At 38.5% G+C, this 21,541-nt stretch overlaps 1 protein-coding gene across 1 annotated transcript in view; it reads left to right on the top strand.

Moving 5' to 3' along the window:
• The window catches only part of rxfp2a (relaxin family peptide receptor 2a), a 52,648-nt gene extending 36,338 nt beyond the window's left edge, over positions 1-16,310 (top strand). The window contains exons 11-20 of the mRNA XM_055226420.1: positions 4,408-4,479; positions 4,569-4,643; positions 6,595-6,666; positions 6,740-6,811; positions 7,248-7,477; positions 12,107-12,252; positions 12,966-13,061; positions 13,934-14,102; positions 14,710-14,928; positions 15,638-16,310. Coding sequence (XP_055082395.1) covers positions 4,408-4,479; positions 4,569-4,643; positions 6,595-6,666; positions 6,740-6,811; positions 7,248-7,477; positions 12,107-12,252; positions 12,966-13,061; positions 13,934-14,102; positions 14,710-14,928; positions 15,638-15,897 — 1,411 coding nt within the window. The 3' untranslated portion in view covers positions 15,898-16,310. The remainder of the gene's footprint in view (positions 1-4,407; positions 4,480-4,568; positions 4,644-6,594; positions 6,667-6,739; positions 6,812-7,247; positions 7,478-12,106; positions 12,253-12,965; positions 13,062-13,933; positions 14,103-14,709; positions 14,929-15,637) is intronic.
• Positions 16,311-21,541: the final 5,231 nt, after the last annotated feature.

Here is a 21,541-nt window from a genome sequence, read left to right as displayed (position 1 = left end):
CTCAGCATGTCAGCAAGCCCACCAACAACAGAGGACACACTCTGGATCTGCTCATTACAAAAGGAGTAAATATCTCAAATGTCAATGTGGTGGATGTTGCTCTGTCTGATCATTTTTGTGTCTTTTTTGACCTGTCTGTTATTCCCAAACCAGCGGCTGGTCCTGCAGTTGTTCGAAGGAGACACATAAATGATAAAACAGGTGCACTGTTCATGGAAATGATACACTTTGAAAATGCCTCATGTTCTAATGTTGATGATTTGGTGAACTCTGTAACTTCGAGTGTTTTGAATGTTCTGGACACCATTGCCCCAATGAAGGTTAAAATGGTTAAAGATAAGCAGAAAGCGCCATGGAGGAATGATGACTCGGTCAGGGCACAGAAAAGGGTGTGCCGGAGGGCCGAGCGGGAATGGCACAAGTCAAAGCTCCAGGTTCATTATGAGATTTACAGAGAAAAAATGCACATGTACAACCACAGTTTATGTAGAACAAGGCAAAGGTATATTTCTGACATTATTGGAAGTTATAGTAACAACTCTCATGTCCTGTTTGCAACAGTAAACAGATTAACAAACCCCCCAGCTCCACTGCCGTTAGAACAAATTTCCACATCTAAGTGCAATGAGTTTGCAGTATTCTTTAATAAGGTTCAGGGCATTAAAAATGCCATAAATTCCACAACACAAATAACACCTCAGCAGCTACCTAGACACTTAGAGCTGACTCACTTTGCACCTGTAACTGACAAAACTGTCCAAGAGATTGTCACCAGTCTGAGTTCATCTGCATGCTGCCTCGATGTGTTACCCACTAAATTTCTAAAGTCTGTGCTCAACAGTTTGCTATCACCACTCACTCTCATAGTTAGTATGTCACTTCAATCTGGAACATTCCCAAGCGCTTTGAAAACTGCAGTTATCAAGCCTCTCCTAAAGAAGAGCAGTCTTGATGCCACAATATTGAACAATTACCGACCAATCTCAAATCTGCCGTTTTTAGGCAAAGTCCTCGAAAAAGTTGTTTACCAACAGCTTATTAACTTCCTCGAAATTAACAACTCCTTTGATGTCTTCCAATCAGGTTTTAGACCCCACCACAGCACTGAGACTGCTCTTATCAAGGTGACAAATGACATCCGCCTGAACACTGATGCAGGCAAAGTCTCAGTCTTGATCCTGTTAGATAGATAGTGCTGCTTCCTCTTACAGAGACTAGAGGACTGGGTGGGCATCTCTGGTATGGCACTAAACTGGTTCAAGTCCTATTTAGAAAACTGGGAGTACTTTGTTGAAATTGGAAAATGTATATTAGATTAAATATCCCTGACCTCTGGGGTGCCCAGGGTTCAATCCTGGGACCTCTGCTGTTCAATCTCTACATGCTGCAATAATGTGTCCTACCACAACTCTGCAGATGACACTCAGATGTCTGTGTCTACTATGTCTCACTGGCAGAAGGTAAATATGGACCGGTGGATTCACTCTGCCACTGCATCCAACAGATCAGTGTGTGGATGCAAAACAACTTTCTTCTGTAAACTCAGACAAGACTGAAGTCATCATCTTTGGCCCACAGAAACATAGAGAAACTGTTAGCAGTCACCTCCAGTCTCTCTAAAACCTTCAACTCAGGCTAGAAATCTAGGGGTAATAATGTACTCAGACTTGAACTTTAACAGCCACATCAAATCAATAACACCTGCAGCTTTTTACCACCTCAAGAAAATTGCAAAAATCAAAGGTATACTGTCAAAGCTAGACTTAGAGAGACTTATCCATGCATTTGTCTCCAGTAGGTTAGACTACTGTAACGGCCAGCTCACTGGCCTCTCCAAACGAGTCTTAACACAGCTGCAGTACATCCAGAACGCTGCTGCTCGGGTCCTGACTAGAACCAGGAAGTACGAGCACATAAGTCCTGTGCTCAGGTCTCTGCACTGGCTTCCTGTAGCTCAAAAAATAGACTTTAAAGCAGCTCTGCTTTTGTATAAGTCTCTCCATGGCCTAGGTCCAAAGTATATCTCCGACATGTTAGTGCCATATGAACCATCTCGCACACTGAGGACTTCAGGGACCAGCCTCCTGCTGGTGCCCAGAGTCAGGACTAAACACAGGGAAGCAGCATTTAAGTTTTATGCAGCTAAAACTTGGAACAGTCTTCCTGAAGATGTGAGACAGGCCTCTACTTTGACAATGTTTAAATCCAGGCTCAAAACAGTTCTGTTTAGCTGTGCATACGACTGAAAGGTTTTTATTCTGCACTCTTCTCTTTTAATGGTAAATTTATGATGATTATTTGTGATTATTTGTGTTTTGATTTGTGTGATTTAAAAAAAAAAATTTGTAAAACACTTTGCACTTTGAATTACCTTGTGTATGAATTGTGGTATACAAATAAACTTGCCTTGCCTTGCCTTCGTTCAGTATAAAAAACAGAAATGAACTTTTTTCACAATAGCTTCAAACTGTGAGGCCAATATTCGACCCTAAAGATGTGATTGTTGTCAGTTGAAAGGATTTTAGCTGAAAGATTAACATGACACATTTACAATGACCTCTCCCTAACAAATAAAAGTTCAACATGTCTGGATAATATGTTTGAATATTTCTTTCAAAAACTGTAAATCTCCCATAGAGTTTCCTGCCCTTCATCTGAAAATACAGCATCAAATGCTAGAGTGTGAACATTACCTATACATGAAAACAACAGATTATACATTATATTATAGAATTGCTGTAGTAAAAAAAAAATAAAAAAAAGTTATTATAAAGCACAACCACAAAAAAACAGATACTCCAGCATCACCACAACACTGCAGTTTTAAAGTGAGCTGTGATTGGTAAATAATGATTTCAATTGTTTCCATTATTACTGACTGTGAACCATCACATGTAGAGAAGCATTTGACCATATTTAGCACAGTTTAAAATGACTCCTCTTTAATAAGTCCCATTATAAACTTGTAATCTAATTACAAAGTAAATATTCAAATTAAATCTTTCCTTTTCACTCTCAAACACAAAATGTCTCTGATTCGAGTTTGTGAGCAGCGAGTGTGAGGCTCTGAATGAACTTTTGTGGGTGCTTTTCTTTAGATTTTAAAGTTTGGGCCAAAGGCATTGATAGAGGATAGGTTTACAACAAGAACTTTTCAAATTACTCACAAAGGAAGCTTGATTTTTGCATAACTGCATAACAACCACATGTGATTGCTTGGTTCACCACAACAGCCTCACAATCAGGAGTTAAAACTTGCCTGATTATGGTTTGATCGAAACAATTTGGTCTCCAAAACTAATTTCTTCACTGAATTTGATGCTATTGCCACTGATCAGCCATCAGATTATGACCATATGGAGGTAGCAATACATATTATATAAGCCATTGATTTAACATCATAGTAGAGTAAGAATTTAGACAGAAATTCCAACTATGTTCTTGTTTTTTTCCCTTAGCTCTCAATTTGAATTACAGCATTGGAAAATATTCACAAACTGAAGCCAAACAGAATTATGTTTGTCCTTTGTTTTGATTCACTCCAACATTTTTATCTGTAAAAATGTAAGATCTTTCTGACTCTTGTTATCTAACAAGGAGACATTTCCATGGTAGTTGCATTTTCCGCCAAAACATCGTCAGGGCAGTCTTTTTCCTGACTCATACTTGAATACTGTCACATTTACAACAGGAGAAAATGAGATTATTTTTTGTTCACCAGATAACAGTTATAACAGTTTTACAATCACTGAGATCAAAATGCCTTACTACAAGTTCTAATACTACTACTACACCTACAACCATAGAGCTCTGTGTATCAAATGAAGCATTATTCATGAAGGGCGTGTTGCACACACTTGCACAATCACCACATTAAAGGTCCATATTGTGCTGTTTTCTGATCTTTATTATAGTGTTGTTTCCTCATCACAAACAGACCTGCAGTTGTATTTTTTTTTTAATACACAAACCCTGGAGATTTAGACTGAGTTTTTTTTCTCAAACAGAAAACACTGTTCCACCTTGGGATGTCATGTGGCAATACAGGAAGTGTTCCACTGGGTTTTTAAACTCCATACACCTTCTTTTGGAAGCACAAAACTCAAACGTACTAAAACTCAAATGTACTAATTATGGGATGCTGGAAATGCTCTGTCATCTGCTTTGTTTTTGTGTTGTTAGATCAGACCTCAGCATGTTTTCTGTTTAGTTTGAAGGGCATTACAAACTAGTGCTTTTCTTAAGTTTCACTTGGCTTTTTTGCATTCTTTTTTGTATTGCATCTTCATGTGGCAGTCCATGACATCTGCAGAAATTTTGATAAATTCAAACTGTTATTCAAAGAAGATATACAGTAATACACTATTTTGACCTGATAATTATTCTAAGCTTTTTTTCACCTTCCAGATTACTGATGGACAACAAGATCAACAGTGTCCCAGAAAACACCTTTCAGTCTCTGTGGAAACTTGCTGAACTGTCAGTATTTTAGTATTCATGGACTAATTGACCAAAGCAAAGGTTTGTCCATATTTTTGGTACAATTTCTATCCCTCTTCCATCCTCAGAAACTTGTCCAGTAATCGGATTAGAGAGCTGTCCAAAAACACCTTTAAGAATCTGTCCAGGTCCCTGCTCAAACTGTGAGTAACACCTGTTTTGTGAAGATGAAACATTGAACTACTTATGTCTGTGCTTAACAAATCCAAACACATCATGTTCTTCTTATGTATATTCATTGTTATTTTATCATTCTTTTGGCATTTAGAAATCTCACAAATTGAATTTGTATTGATTTATAGTAGTGACCAATTTTGAACTACTACTTCTGTGTCTATTTTTTTCTGTAAGCACACACAGTCAGGGCTCAAATGAAACAGCAGACATGCATGAAAAACTTTAGTGTCATAAATTGGTCTCCCACATGTACTGTATACAAAAACAACAACAATAAATCTGCATATGCAAGCTTTATTAGATCTCAAAATCTGTGCAAAATACTTTACTCCTTTTAAATACGTTTTTAAACGGGTACTTTAATGCTTTTACTTAAGCAGATTTGTTCATGTGATACTTTAATGTTACTTTGGTATATTTTTGCTCCAGTATCTGTACTTTTACTTATGTAACAAAATTGAGTACTTCTTCAACTGAAATAGCCTTCATCAAAACAATATACAATGTCTCTCAAGAGCATAATTAACTAAGCTTTATCCAGCTATAATGCACACAGACCTATTAAAGACAAATGTGGCATTTGAGAAACAACCATATGTTATTTTATATCCACACAGCAAAACATCTGGCAATCGAAATATTATAAAACAAAACGACACTATTAGTTTGCATTCAGTAAATTCACCTTGTGTTGGTCCAGCTTCTCTGTGAAAAAGTAACATTTTTATAATAAACCAGATTTTTGTTTTATCTCTTGGTGTGTTTTTTGATTTAATTGCACTGATTGAAGTAGTACTTGATCCATTGCTTTGAGATTGAAATACTAAGACAAATATAAAATGACAAGAACACAAATAGGACCAGCCTCAGTCAACAATATAAATAAACATTACATTACAATATTACATCCATTAGTTTATTTTGAATGTCTTCCAAATACAGTTCAAGATTAAAAAAAAAAAAAAAAAAAAAAAAAAACATGTAATGTGAATGGAGAAAAGACAAGCAAACAAACTATATAGTGTGTGTCCTTTACCTTTGCTAAATATTTGTTGAACAAGTGTGGCCACGTCTGACATAACAATCCTGGTTTTGTCTCTTTTGACTCTAAAGGGCAAAGGAATCAGGAGGTAATGTTTTATTATGAAGTCATTATCAGCTGTTTTTTTCTTCATTAACCTTTTCTGTCAGAGCTCACCACAGTCACACAACAATTTAGGACATCTTTCTCCTGTCATGTACTGCAATTCTGAAATCATATTACATCAACTTTATTTCCTCAGCATCTTTTAGCTTTAAAAGTGCAAACCCGCTTGTTGACAGAATACAAAAAGGAAGCCTCTTTATGGTTTAAATAGCATCTTTACCAATGACCCTTTTCCTTACCTGCACTGACTCGTATTATAATTTTGACATTTGGGTAGGCACTGTGTTTACAGTATAATTTGTATGGTTATGTTATGACCCAGATAATAGTGATAACAAACAAAACACTATGCATTTAAACCAATATTTTCAGCTATTGTAATATTTTAGTCACATTTTATATAGCACTTTTCCACCTTCAAGGTTCTCAGAATGCTTTTACATCAAGAAACCTCTCACCCATTCACACACACATTCAGACAAGGTGCGTTAAGTGTCTTGCCCAAGGACACAATGACAGCATTCATCTGTGGGAGCTGGAATTGCACTGCCAACCTGTGGGTCAGTGGATCTGACCTCTCCACTGATGATGTTTTTTGTCAACAATGGTAAAAACACGACTAGCTGAGCTACTGTTGCTCCATTACCTGTGTCTAAACTGAAGACAGATGAGTTAGATTAGGTAACTTTCTCATCAGTCCTGTTCACCACACTATTTGTTTTGTTTATTTCATTTTCAATAAATTTACTTGCATGTGCTTGTTGTTGCAGAAATATCTCTCACAATCCACTACTGTGCATCAACTCTGGACACTTTAATCACCTTACACATCTTCAGTCCCTGTAAGTACAAAGTACAACCTCTTGGAAAAACTGATTTCACTGGATGTTACTGTTGAATTATGGTGTGTTTAAGGGCCTTGGAGGGAATTGAAATCCAAAATATTCAGACCAAGATGTTTTTGCCAATGAAGAACCTCTCCCACATGTGAGTATAGACCTCCACAGGACACTATACAGCTATAAAATGACTGCACAAGATTATGAAATGTACTGTTTATGAGCAGTCTAAAATATCCCATGAAACCTGTATTCACATAAATAGTCTGGTACACTTGACTATAATGACTAACTATAAATTTCAGAAATAAATATATTATGTACAGGGAAAAGTAGGCTACATTTTCCCAATGTTGTTTTATTATTCTGAGTAATTATAAAAGCGAATGCCTAGCCATAATTGGGCTTTATTTTTTTACTATACACACAAGAAGTACAACAGCAAAATTACCGAGCTATGGGCCACTACTCCATACACACAAATCTGGTCTGTGATTCAAACCCAGGTGAGTCTTGACCACTGCACCACTGAGTTCATGTTGTTTTCACTGATTGTACAGATCAAACCTTGTGTCTTGTTGCAGTTACTTCAAGACGTTCCAGTATTGTTCGTATGCTCCCCACGTGCGCTCCTGTAAGCCCAACACTGACGGGATATCTTCCTTTGAGAACCTTTTGGCAAACATGGTCCTACGGGTGTCTGTTTGGGTCATAGCCTTTGTCACCTGCTTCGGAAACCTCCTCGTCATCGGCATGAGGTCCCTGATCCGAGCTGAAAACAACCTGCACGCCGCCTGCATCAAAGTGCTCTGCTGTAAGTGCAAGTCTTAAGTTACAGAGCTCATATTAGACTATGATCTGATCACTGTCATTTCCGTTACAAAAACATGCCTGTTTCATGCACACATGTTTAACATACAAACCCTGCATATTCAGGCTGAGATCTTCTCTTAAACAGAAAACACTCTGTTCCACCTTGTGATGTCATGTGGTAATAAAGAAAGTGTTCCATCTATTATAATGCCATTATATGTTTTAGACTTATGAGTTATCTTATAGCTGATTAACTCTTCTTTGTATGAAAACAATGTGAAATTTACTCTTGAAACCTTAATTCCATTGTGGAGATAAATATGAATGGCTAAACAGGAGATATACATTCCATTGTATAGTTACAGTTCAGATCAGTTCTAGGGCAGATCTGTCATCCATATGTACAATGCTGTACAAACTTAATAGTGATTATATTCCCTTAATAACCCAAAGGTTGGAAGTGTAATCATCACATACTCTTGTAATGTCCTTGGGCAAATCTATTAATATTTTTTATGTTTTTATTTAGTGCATGAATGAAATGTTTCTCTTTAATATCACAGTTGTCCAGGTCATCTAAACAATTATTTATGACATGAATTGTATTGTTCTACAAAGACAATAGAAAAGAAGGAAATAATGTGGCAAACAGGAACTTTAGGGACTTTATGTCACTGAAGCGTGTTGTGTGTCTCTACAGACCTTGCATACTGTTTGTTTACTTTTATTCTGAGACAGAACTCCATATCCGCCCTTTGAGTTCTTGTTGTGACCGCAGTTTAATGCCCTAGTCTATTTTTAACATGTAAAACTTTCTATAAACCCTATGCTGTGGGTGCTGGTTGTCCTTGACATTGACTTTGAGTCATGGGAACAAATTTGCCTTCAGGGAACATTCAAATGTAACTTAACCTTAAAATATATGCCAAGTCATTAAGCAACAAATTGTAAACAGAGGATTTGCAGTTTCATTTGAATAACAGGAGACTTACCATCTGTTGTGGAAAAATTACAGTTCTAGATGAAAAGTGATCCATTTGTGAACCTCAGTGAGTTTTGAAATACAGAAAAAAAGGTTTATTGTTTGTTACAGCAGATACAGTCAGGACAGGGTCCAGGCCTGCCCTGGTCACAGACTGGTAGCCTCCCGGCCTCTCCACCAGTCTCCACCAAGTCAGTCTCAGTCTAAACAACCCTGAGCATCTGAGCTCTGACAATTTTATACCAGAATGATAATGCTACATACATTTAAAAGCAGAGTGACTTTTTGTTTCACACCCATATGATAATTAACTTTTACACTTAGACAGGTAGAACAAATATGAGTTTCCTGTGGGATGGAGACAGAACCTTCACACATGTTAATGTCTGGTCTGGGTCTGACAGACACAGATCAAATGCATTTAAAGACACAACATGAATATACTTACATTTCCACCACACATCAACCACCACATCTGTTTGATATCACATATTTTGTGATATTCTGTCTTTAAATACAGTGGCTTTTTTTCAAATTTTGTCAACCACAAATTTAAATATTTTTTCATATTTCATATCATATTTCCATTTTATGTGAATAAGTAACACAAAATGGTGAAGTAAATGTGAAGTAGAAAGAAAATTATACATCATTTTCAGATAAAAAAAAAATAAAAAAAATAAAAAATAAATAAATAAATACAAAACTGAAAAGTGCAGCATGCAAAAGTATTCAGCCCCCCTCAAGTCAATACTTTGAGGAACCGCCTTTTGCAGCAATTACAGCTGTAAGTCTTTTGGGGTATGTCTCCACCATCTTTGCACACCTACAGGCTGAAATGTTTGCCCATTCTTCCTGGCAAAACTGTTCAAGCTCTGTCAGATTTTTTAACACATGTTTTGCTTTAAACCATTCCATTGTCACTTTAGCTTTATGTTTAGGATAATTTTCCTGCTGGAAGGTGAACCTCCTCCCCAGTCTCAAGTCTTTTGCAGACTCCAACAGGTTTTCTTCCAAAATTGCCCTGTTTTTTGCTCCATCCACAGGGAAGCTGGTCAGAGTTGATGGGAAAATTCCCATCAATTCTGACCAGCTTCCCTGTTCCAGCTGAAGAAAAGCACCCCCACAGCATGATGCTGCCATCACCCCACCACTGTGGGGATAGTGTGTTCAGAGTGATGTGCAGGGTTAGTTTTCCTCCACATGTAGCGTTTTGCTTTTAGACCAAAAAGTTCGATTTTGGTCTCATCAGACCAGAGCACCTTCTGCCACAAGTTTGCTATGTCCTCTAAATTACTTCTAGTGAACTGTAAACAAGACTTCTTATGGATGTTTTTCAGCAATGGCTTTCTTAATGCCACTCTTCCATAAAGACCAGATGTGTGTAGTGCACAACTAATAGTTGTCCTGTGAACAGATTCCCCCACCTGAGCTGTGGATCTTTGCAGCTCTTCCAGAGTCACCATGGGCCTCCTGTCTGCATCTCTGATGAGTGCTCTTCTTGTTCGTTCTGTAAGTTTTGGTGTACAGCCATGTCTGGGTAGGTTTGCAGTTGTGCCATACTCTTTCCATTTCTGGATGATGGATTGAACAATGCTCGTTGAGATGTTCAACGCTTGGGAAATCTCTTTAGATCCAAGCCCCGCTTTAAACTTCACCACAACTTTTTCTCTGACCTGTTTGGTGTGCTCCTTTGACTTAATTTTATGGTTTGCTCCCCAACACTCTCTTCACAAACTTCTGTAGCCTTCACAGCACAGCTGCATTTATACTGAGACAAGATTACACACAGGCCCTCCCTGGAGTCATGTCATGTCCCAACCTGGAGTCATGTCATGTCCCAACCTCATTTGAGCGCCTGCTCCTGCACCACCTCAAGTCCTTCATCTCCCCCCTCCTGGACCCTCTGCAGTTTGCCTACAGAGCCAATCGGTCTGTAGATGATGCCATTAACCTGGCTCTTCACTTCATCCTCCAGCATCTGGACTCCCCGGGAACCTATGCCAGGATCCTGTTTGTGGACTTCAGCTCTGTGTTCAACATCCTCCCTGCTCTGCTCCAGGACAAGCTCGCTCAGCTCAACGTACCTGACTCCACCTGCAGGTGGATCACTGACTCCCTTACGGACTGGAGGCAGCGCGTGCAGCTGGGGAAGAATGTCGCGGACACTCGGAATATTAGCACAGGATCTCCCCAGGGCTGTGTACTTTCTGCCCTGCCCTTTCCCTGTACACCAACTGCCTCCAGCGGATGACACCACCCTCATCTGGCTCATCTTGGAACACCTGCCTACCATCTGCCTACAAGAGGGAGGTGGACCGGCTGGTGTCCTGGCGCAGCAGCAACAACCTGGAGCTTAACACCCAGAAGACAGTGGAGATGATTGTGTTCAGGAAAGTCACAGCCTCCCTGCCTCCCTTCGCCTTGACGGACTCCCCCATCACCAGTGTGGACTCTTTCCGCTTCCTGGGCACATGCATCACTCAGGATCTCAAGTGGGAGCTGACCATCAGCTCCCTCATCAAGAAAGCTCAGCAGAGCTCCATCACTGTGTGGTTCGCTGGGGAACTGCCAGGGACAGACAGAGACTGCAGCGCATTGTGCGCTCTGCTGAGAAGGTGATTGGCTGCAGTCTTCCATCTCTACAGGACCTGTACGTTTCCAGGACACGGGGGCGAGCAGGCCGTATATCAGCTGACACTTCTCACCCTGGACATGGACTATTTGAGCCACTTCCCTCTGGCAGGAGGCTACGGTCCATTGGGACCAGAACCTCTCGCCATAAGAACAGTTTCTTCCCCTCTGCCGTCTCATGAACACTTTAAAATATCTGCACTAAACTGGACACTTTATAATACCGGTCACTTTAATAAGTGATGTTTGCACTGTTGTTCTGATGCTGCTGTTGTATATATTTTCTATGTCTAAGTATTTAATTTTATTTATTTTAAGCATGTGTGTGTGCATGCCCTTATTTGTATTTGTATTTATTCAGTGTGTTTTATGTTACATTTAATCACCGCAGTAAGTTCCTAGTTTGTGAACTGTGTTCACTGACGATGGCAATAAAAGTCTTCTGATTCTGATTCTGAGGTGGACTCTTGTAAGTCATTAAGTCAACATTCAATCTTTCCAAAATCATCAGGCAACTTCTAAAAGCAATTGGTTACATTCAAGAAAAGGGGGGCTGAATTATTTTGCACACTGCACTTGTTTTGCACAGTTTTTTTATTTAAAAAAAAATTGGAAATCTTGTAAAATATTTCCTTCCACTTCACACTTGCCATTTTGTGTTGCTCATTCACATAAAATGCTAAGAAAATGTATTTAAATTTGTGGTTGTGACATGACAATATGTGAAAAAGTTCCAAGGGGATGAATACTTTTGCAAGCCACTGTATGTCACAGCTTTGTTACTTTCAAACATGAAAAGTACTAAAACACTTTAACTGTGTTACTGTTGCTTCCCAAAGTTTTAAAATAGACCGAGTGAGTCACCTTTTCTTACATGCTCCTCCACTGTAACATTCCCACTTGGGCTAGTCTCAAATACTGCATGAATATTATCCTTTTGTGTACATTTTAATGAAAGTTCTTTGGTCTATTCCCTCTAAATGCATAAATTTTTGTGTATTTCTTATCTTCCAGGCGCAGACTGTCTTATGGGAGTGTACCTGTTTTTTGTTGGGATTTTCGATGTGAAATTTCGGGGACAATACAACCGCAATGCTCTGATCTGGATGGAGAGCATTGAGTGTCGTACCATTGGATTTTTAGCCATGCTATCGTCCGAGGTAATCACATTTTAGGATTAGATGGAATAGATAGAGGCTTTATGCACAATGTGGCTTTGCAAGCAATACAAGGGAAAACTGCAATTTAAGTAGACTCAGAGGATGGCCTGCCATGTGCTTGGTTCAGCGGAAATGTTTTGCTTTGCCTATAATGTTCTACAGAATACTGTGAAACATACCTAGCTATAAGGAGATAAGCAGCTCACAGTAAGAATGCATGTTTATCCAGATGTTTTTAACAATAAAACTAATATATGTAGCATTAAAAAATACCTGTGTGTAGAGATAGATACTGCTGTTTACTTGTATTAACTCTTGCAAACTGAAGCAGCATTTCATTACCACTGGCTCATATCAACTTTTGCACCTTTTGCAAGTCAGAACTCCTTTTGACTAACCCAATAAACTGGGCTCAAATATTTTCAAAATTAATTTAATTCAAAACTACTTAAAATGAGCTGTTGGGTTTTTGTCCATATTGTATATTTGACACATTTTATGACTTTTTATTATCAGTTGGTGACTGTTTTTGTTATATTGTAGTATGCATGGATCATATTATGATTGCTATATTATAAAACGGTTGCACCAAAGCAGATTACAAATTTGCAATGCCAGTGAAGTTTATTCTGATCTATGCACTAATACAGGGCTTATATCATTACATATTATTATTACATGCAAAGGCCATTTTATGTTTATATTTCACACAGGTGTCTGTCCTCCTTCTAACTTACCTAACATTGGAGAAATTCTTGGTCATTGTCTTTCCCTTCAGTAATATGCGCCCAGGCAAACTCCAAACTGGGGTAAGAGACATTTTCACTGTGTATTTTATCTTGTTGGTATTTTTAATCAGATTATGTTAATTTTAGGTGCCAGATTTGATGCCTGGAAATGGGTGACTGCTGAGTGAATAAAACCAGAATAGACTTGGCCACAAAACTTGCTTAATGTGCAAATTACTTCAGCTGAATTTTAAGGCTTATGCAAATCAAGAAATGTTATCAGAGCCATGAAAGCAAGTAATTATAAGATTATTTTAAAAACAAGGTGTTCAAAAGCAAACAAATGTAATCAAACTACTGCTAGTAACATCACAGTTGCATGTGACTGAGTGAATGTTTGCTGACAATGTTGAACACTGGGCATTTGTTACAGAGCCACATATATCCTCACGGTTTAAGGCATTTGTGTCTCAATGGCAGTTTACATGCTGTAACTTCTAATGATTCTATCATTACAATTATGGGTAATTTGATGTAGTGCAATGAATTGAGTTTCAATTACAACTACTGCTCTACTTATTTAAAAAATGTGTAGTAAAATTAATTAGATTCTGTTCCAAATGATAGGAGCATTGGACCACCAAATCTGGAACAAAGCCACTACATATATAGTATATTCCTCTACACAGTGTAACGTTTGATATTACTGAATCATTGTTTCAAATAATAAAAGCATAAGGTCAAGTTTTTCCCCAGTGGGGAAAGGCCCGGCCACCAGGAACTTGCTCTCGAGCAGTCACCTCAGGCCTGGCTCCAGGGTGGGGGCCCTGTGACGCTGGTCTGGGCAACATAGGAAACCTTACTATAAACCTGCATCTCTTAAATTCTCCTTAATTAAGCATAACATGCTGAAAAGCCTTTATAATCTGACTTTGTCTCTTTCCCATCACCAGGTTGTCCTCTCATCCATTTGGCTCACCGGCTTCATAATAGCTGCTGTGCCTTTAATGAACGAGGAGATATTTGGGAATTACTATGGACGTAACGGGGTCTGCTTCCCTCTGCACTCTGAGAGTCAAGAGAAACCAACAGCCAAAGGATACTCCACTGGAATTTTTCTAGGTACGAGCAGTAGTTTTATTAATGTTACAACAAGATGCAAATTTAAAGTTTGCATACAAAAAAGTAAACATTTTGTCCTCAACGATCTGTTGGAAATGGGAAATGACATGCTGATTCTAAGTATATTTGACAAGGCTGATTATTCAAAAACATTTTGCTGGGTGTTTCCTGCAGTGGTCAATATCTATCAAAATTGATCCACTGAAAGAGGTGAATCAGTGACAAAAGATGCTCATGGGGCTTGACGTTAGACAAGTTACTGTTGCTGAAACAAAAATGTCAACACTGTATAGTTAATAAATGCAAAGAACAAGGTCTGTTGTGTGTTGGGGCTGTATAGTGATCATGTCCCTCATGAATTTGCATGTGATTACAATGTTATGCTTGCTCAGTGTACGTTGATAGCAGTGCCTGTTTCATTAAAATTCTCTAGACGTAATTGTGGGAAGTCACACTTTGTGTTAGTGAAAATGACCATGTAGCAAATTACAAGCTAGAGAGCTGAATATTGCTGAATATTTTACATTTATAAAATAATGTATTTTAATTGTCCTATTTTTTTCTGTGCACAGTTAGATAATGTGTTGTTCCATATATTGTTTTCCAGGTCTTAACTTGGTGGCCTTCCTGATGATCCTGTGCTGTTACTCTAGCATGTTTTACTCCATCTATAAAACAGGCATCAATGCCACAGACCTGAGGAGCCGGCTGCACAAAGATGTGGCTGTGGCCAACAGGTTTTTCTTCATTGTGTTCTCTGATGCCCTCTGCTGGATACCCATATTTTTGGTCAAAGTCCTTTCTATTCTGGAAGTAGAGATTCCTGGTAAGATGGTAATAGAATAGTTCAATTCTATTTCTCTATTGTGTGAATTGTGTGAATACAGTTTATTATTGTCTTTCACTAAATAGAATTTACTATTTGTTCAGCAACCATTAAATTTGCCCTATGAAACTTTCTTAGTGGAGGTCAGCCACCCTAACAGAGATTCTATTGTCTTGCATGGAATGTTACACAGTATGATATTAAACACAAGCAAGCACCAAGCTAAATAATAAAGGAGGCGCTGCGTAATTCCCTGGAGCGGGATCTGACGAAGAACAAAAAATAGCCAACTGAGTATCGAGGGCATAAATGCAAAAACTAGACTGAGCCAAGCAGAGTAGTACCACAGAGGATACGCAGACGATCTGGCGCTTAGTGTCAGGTCCTCGGTCCCTTTGTCCTCCCCAGATGCAGCTTGATTGTGGATGGGTTGCAGGTGTGTATGGGAGGAGCCAGAACCATCCAGCTGCAGACTCCGACACGGAAGGGAGCGGGAAAGACTGGGATCTTGACACTTACATTTACACTATACAACCTTACGTTTATACTACACTCTTCAAACAGCTTTAGATTTAGCTTTGTGTTCACATTTAATTGTGCAATGCTTGAATGGATCCTGGCTTTCAGAAGAAGGCAAAAAAAAAAAAAAAAAATAAATCTTTTGAGATTAAAAACTATACTGTAATTTGAATTTCTGCTTTCTCCGTAGGGACCATTTCCAGTTGGGTGGTCATCTTCATCTTACCCATCAACAGTGCCCTGAACCCCATTCTGTACACCCTGACCACCAGCTTCTTCAGAGAGCAGGTGGAGGTGCTGCTCTGTCGATGGCAGCGCAGACACACCCTCAAAAAGGACAGAAAAAGTCTGACCTCCTCCACCATATTCATGGAGACATCCCGAGGGAGCTACCAACCCCCAGCCTACCTGCAGCCTGTGTCACTGACTGGTGACCCAAGATATGCCTAAACTGTTGGAGGAATGGCCAACCAAGCTAAAACTGTTTTTTCTACATGAATAAGCTTTATAGATGCTGGGCTATACACAATTTCTTCACACTCTGAACTGTTTTCAAGCAACAAAAAACAACTTAATCACCAAAGTCATCAGGTTTGCATGTCTTATTGGATAACGCTTTGAGGTAAAGCAAGTCAAAGAATATATCCCAGGGATATATATTATAATTGTGCTAAATCAAAATGATGGTCACGATCTTGTACAGAATGTCCCTGAAATGGAATCTACCAAGAAATACCATATCACTCTGCAGTAAAAAGATGAAAATGTCAAACAGTAAACATGCTCCATTTTTGTGCTTAAACAGTTGTAGCCATGAATGTAATGTTTTATTGCAGAATTAAATATACCAGTCGACAGATAAACATAGCTTTTTTTATTTCAATGAAGTTGTTATGTCTTTCTTTAAAATCAAATTTTTATACTATTATGCTTTTCACATTAACCCCTGTCACATTTTTTATTTTATTTTTTTTTTAATTTAACCTTTATTTAACCAGGAAGGTCCCATTGAGATTAAAAACCTCTTTTTCAAGGGAGTCCTGGCCAAGAGGCAGCACATTTCAAAACAAGTACATACAAACAAACAATGTTAAAATTGCATAGGTCATGAAAAACAGTTGCACATAATCGAGGCAGTCTGTAAGGCTTTGAGTTTAGTTTTAAAAACATTTAAGGACAACAGTTCAGTCAGTTTCCAGTCTTTCTGCAGCAAGTTCCAAGTAAAAGGTGCAAAGTGAACAAAGGCTTTCTTCCCCAGCTCTGTGCGGGCAAAAGGAACAGACAGCAACAACTGATCATTTGATCGCAAGGAGTAAGAGCCACTATTTTTCCTTGTGATCAAAGTACAAATATAAGGAGGCAGCAATCCAAGTATGGCTTTGTAAATAAAAGTGTACCAATGCCACTGCCTTCTAGTGGTCAGAGAGGGCCATTCTACTCTTAAGTACAAGTCACAGTGATGGGTCATAGATCTACAGTTGGTAATAAACCTCAGGGAAGCATGATACATTGTGTCCAACATTAGAAGACATGAAGAAGAAGCATTCACATACAGAATGTCACCATAATCCAGCAGAGATAAAAAGGTTGCAGTGACAAGACGCCTTTTTACTGCAAAAGAAAAACACTGTTTATTACGGAAGTAAAAACCAAGTTTAAGTCTCAGTTTCTTTGCAAGTTTTTCTATGTGTGGTTTAAAGGTGAGGGAGTCATCAATCCAGACACCAAGGTATTTATATTCATGAACCACCTCTATGACATTTCCTTCAAGGGTGGACACCACTGGAATAGGCTCAGGAACCTTCTTAGAGTTTGAAAACAACATTAGCTTAGTCTTGTCAGCATTAAGAACTAGTTTTAGCTGAATAAGTGAGTGTTGAAGAGCAACAAAAGCTTTCTGTAGGGATTCAATGGCCTGAGCAAGCGATGATCCATAACAGTAAATAACTGTGTCATCAGCATAAAAATGCAAATTTGTGTCAGAGACATTTTGACCCAAATCATTGATGTACAAAATAAACAGAAGGGGACCCAAAACTGAGCCCTGTGGCACCCCCTTGTGGACAGTAACAAACTTAGAACAAACACCTTCATGTTTAATGCATTGGGTTCTGTCATTCAGGTAATTTGAGAACCACGCTACTGCATGCTCCAAGGCTGAATAGTCTGTTTTTTAAGACAGGATGATCAACAGTGTCTTTATTGACCTCTCAAAAGCTTTTGAGAGGTCAATAAAGAGTGATGCACAGTACTGTTTCTTATCCAGTGCCACAATAATATCATTTATTACTTTCATAGTAGCAGTGTTAGTACTGTGTTTTTTTCTGAAGCCTGACTGAAATTTGGAAACTATATTAGAGTATAAGAGTATATAGAGTACAAAAACTCTTTCAACTGGTCACAAACTAGAGATTCCAGAATTTTGGATAAAACACACAGATTTGATACTGGCCTATAATTAGTCAGCACCAATGGATCACCTCCTTTTGATAAAGGCAGAACAAAAGCTGATTTCCAAACTGATGGAATTTCTTTGGTTTTGATTGAGAGATTAAAAAGAATTGAGAGTGGTTCTGCAATAAAATCTGCTGCCAGCTTCAAAAAATAAGGTTCCATCAAGTCATGGCAAACGGAGGTCAGAGGTAGATTTAGACTGGAATTTCAATTGTCTTGTACATTTAAATACTTTATCCTTAACTATTTTTGTTACTGTTTATGTCTATGACCTATAATATATATGACTGGAAGAAAAATAAGCTTGCCTTATTTGAAAACGCACAAATAGAGTGAGTTCACACTTATAGCGGTTTGGTCCTAATTTGAGCCCAGCTTAGCTCTGATTTAGACTCGGTTTGATCCTTTTCTAATGGCCATTGAGCAAACTATACTTAATGCCCAACACTGATGTGTGCAGCTAGTCATTTGCAGTTATATGTTCTCTCTGTACAAATTTTTTCTCCATCACACTTTGAGGTACATGCTGTTCTCTGTCTGGGAACACAAATATTTGACCATTTCCACACATACCACACATAAGGTTGTATCATATCATTGTCATAGTGAAGCTCTGGAACTGTTTTTAGCCTTTGTGGTGGTGATGACACAAGATGGTCTGTGCTGAGTTTGTGGTTTTTGAGGAGAAAAAAAAAAATAAAAAAAATCCTGAAATACATTTTCAAGCGAAAATGAGCACTTCCTGTTTCGCTTTAGCAATGCAGGGTCAAACAACCAGAGTGTGAATATTAGTTAAGAAAGATCTTTAGGACTAATGTATTTTAACATGGTGCACATATGCTTCAAATCATAAATTAAATATGTTTTGGTAAATACTATAGTTTGAGTATGTAGGCCCCATGTAATTTAATAAAATAAAAATCTATAATGTTAAATATATAATCTATAATGCATTTAGGCTGTTTTAAAGGTGCACTGCATTTTTTCTGCCAAACTACCTGCCTATCTTCATGGGGATATTATAGCTTTGCCTGAATGCTCCACTGTGTGATATTAAACACCTAGCATCTAACATTTATTCAGCTTGATTATTGTTGAAAAATATCTTGGAAAACATGCATCCTTTCTGGGCGTGGGGTGACCTCAGATGTGACCTGTAATTTGTGAAATTTTACTAGAAATTTGAAAAAGTACATTTTTGATAGTCAAATGTGTTAGTCTAGTTAATTTCTAGTTAATTTGCATTTTTCTGTTTCATTGTAAAAACCTGCACATAAGGTTTTTTGTTTTTTTTAATGTATTGGTATGGACTGTATAAACATTATGTATTGCACATGGGGACATTTATTGTATTTTACTGCTGTTAATGATCAACTGTTAGTCTTATAATGTAATTGTAATGAAATGTGTGTTTTAATGTGCATTCACCTGCCCCGGGACTGCACAGGGAAAGCAGCAGTAGCTAAATCAGGTACAAATAATCGTTTCTTCTGTAAGATTAATGTATTTGTACATGGTCCTGACAAATAAAGAATAAATAAATAAAGAAAGAAAGACTTTATGCATAATAGGGTATTATGCAGATAAAGTAGACAACTTATCCTTCTTTCGTCAACAAAAGGATCTCTTAGTTTTCCACCGTTCATTGTCGTGTTTATGTGAGCAGCTGTCCACATAAACAGCTCCCCGGCTCATGTACCGTCTCCAGGCCGCTCTCTCGTCACCTCTCCGGGCCACACACACCTGCAGCGCCCGCTCAGCATCCTCTTCAGCAGGTGTCTTTGCTCCGCTCCAAGGTGCTCCCTTAGCGACACGATGATTGACAGTTTTACTGACCAATGGGAGCGTCCGTCTGCCTCCGTTTCCACGAGCTCGGCCTGTGATTGGTCTCCAGGGGCGGGGCCTGTAATCCGGAGCCGCCGGAGCGCTGTCAGCCGCCACGACTCCCAAAGAACAGCGACGAGACGAGCGGATGAAAACAAGACATTTAACACCACATACTCAGACTTCACCTGAGGAAATGGCATTGTAATCATCCAGATCGACGTCAAAGAGGTATGGTGCGTTTGGATTGTCATTACCCGTCGCCCCTTGGGTGTTTTTTGTGCGGCGGTGATACAAAGGCAGCGCGCGGGGTCTTGGTACAACGTGATCGGCTACAGAGCTAACCCCCAGCGCCAAGGGCTGGAGCACTGCTGCGCGGAATATACACGAGAAAACATGGCTCACTCGGATCAAATTCTACGTTTCCTTGGATGCATTAAACAAACCTATGTTGTACTGTTTTCTGGATGCATTTTAGAGCTGGTCTAGCTGTTCATTTGTGCTAACAGCGGCGCGTATTGTTAAAAATCCTGTCTTGGTGGTGGCGTTTGGATGTTCAATGGGCTGCTGCTCTAAGATCCCTCCTTACAAAACAATAAGGAACATTTCACTTGACACAAAACGATTAAAAAAGTAGCTAAGGCATATCAGATTAGTGGCATAATTGTAGACTAATTGGATAACAACAAACCTGGCCTGATCCTATTCTGATTTATTTTTTGTTAAATAGAAAACTCAAGTTAACCCTTGCATATTATGAATGTATCAATCACAGAATAATCATGATAGTAATAGTGATAACAGGGTGTATATGAGAACAGTCTCCGGTCCAAAGAAGCAGCAGTACAGTAGATTGGCTGTGTGACTCAACTATGATGAATATTTTGTGAGGTTGCCTGAGTTGGAGCATGTATCATTTATAACCATGTACAGTTCATCACCACAGTTGGCAGCTTGCCTTTACAGCTACACTAGATTCTGGAGCTTCTAGTAATAATACAAAATTCAGGCTTACATAGGCTGACTTGTGAACACAGTGAACATAACAATTCATAAACATAACATGTTAAAGCTTTGTTAAAATAAAACTTGTATCTATATGACTATTTGTTTAGATGCACCATGAACTGTAGTACATCGAGAAATGATTGTAATATGATAATTGGCCATATAAATCAATACAATATAACTTATTATTTATTGTCTGAATTGCAGTTCCAGACATATACATACATTGTCTTTATAAAAGCTATAACGTTGATTAAACATCTTCCATACCTTTCACTGATAGACCCAACAGCCCCCTCCTTGCCCCTACCGCCGCCTCTCCCCTATTACCCATTCATACAGCCCTCCTTACTCTCCAGCTGTTTACTCTGACCACTCTGTAACCGTGACCCACTTAACTCCTTTGTTCCTGATTTGGAAACACATACTTCTGACATATGTGTCATTGCACTGAGGCACAATTCATTTATAATATACTAAACCCTCTGTTTATTAGCTGGGTCAGCTATTTATTTTGGTTTGAACAAAAACTGTGATAAAAATGACATGCTCAATATCAAAATGCCTCTTCCTCTTTCATTTCAAGTGCTTGTTCTTTTCATTTTAAGTGTGCACCACTCTCTCTATATGCAAATTATTGCTTCAGTAAATGTGATTAAAATGATGATTTTTGAATTTTCTTCCAGAACTGAGGGCCCCTCATTTATTGATGTACTGTGAGGTTGTGAGTCAGCGTGCATCTTAAAAGCAAACCCCAGTAGTCTGTTCTGTGACATTTCAGCAATTCCTTGAGAGTTAAGTGTTTTGG

The sequence above is a fragment of the Periophthalmus magnuspinnatus genome, chromosome 14 (genome assembly GCF_009829125.3).
Source record: "Periophthalmus magnuspinnatus isolate fPerMag1 chromosome 14, fPerMag1.2.pri, whole genome shotgun sequence".
Taxonomy (NCBI): Eukaryota; Metazoa; Chordata; class Actinopteri; order Gobiiformes; family Gobiidae; genus Periophthalmus; species Periophthalmus magnuspinnatus.
This window is presented reverse-complemented; position numbering and strand designations above follow the sequence as displayed.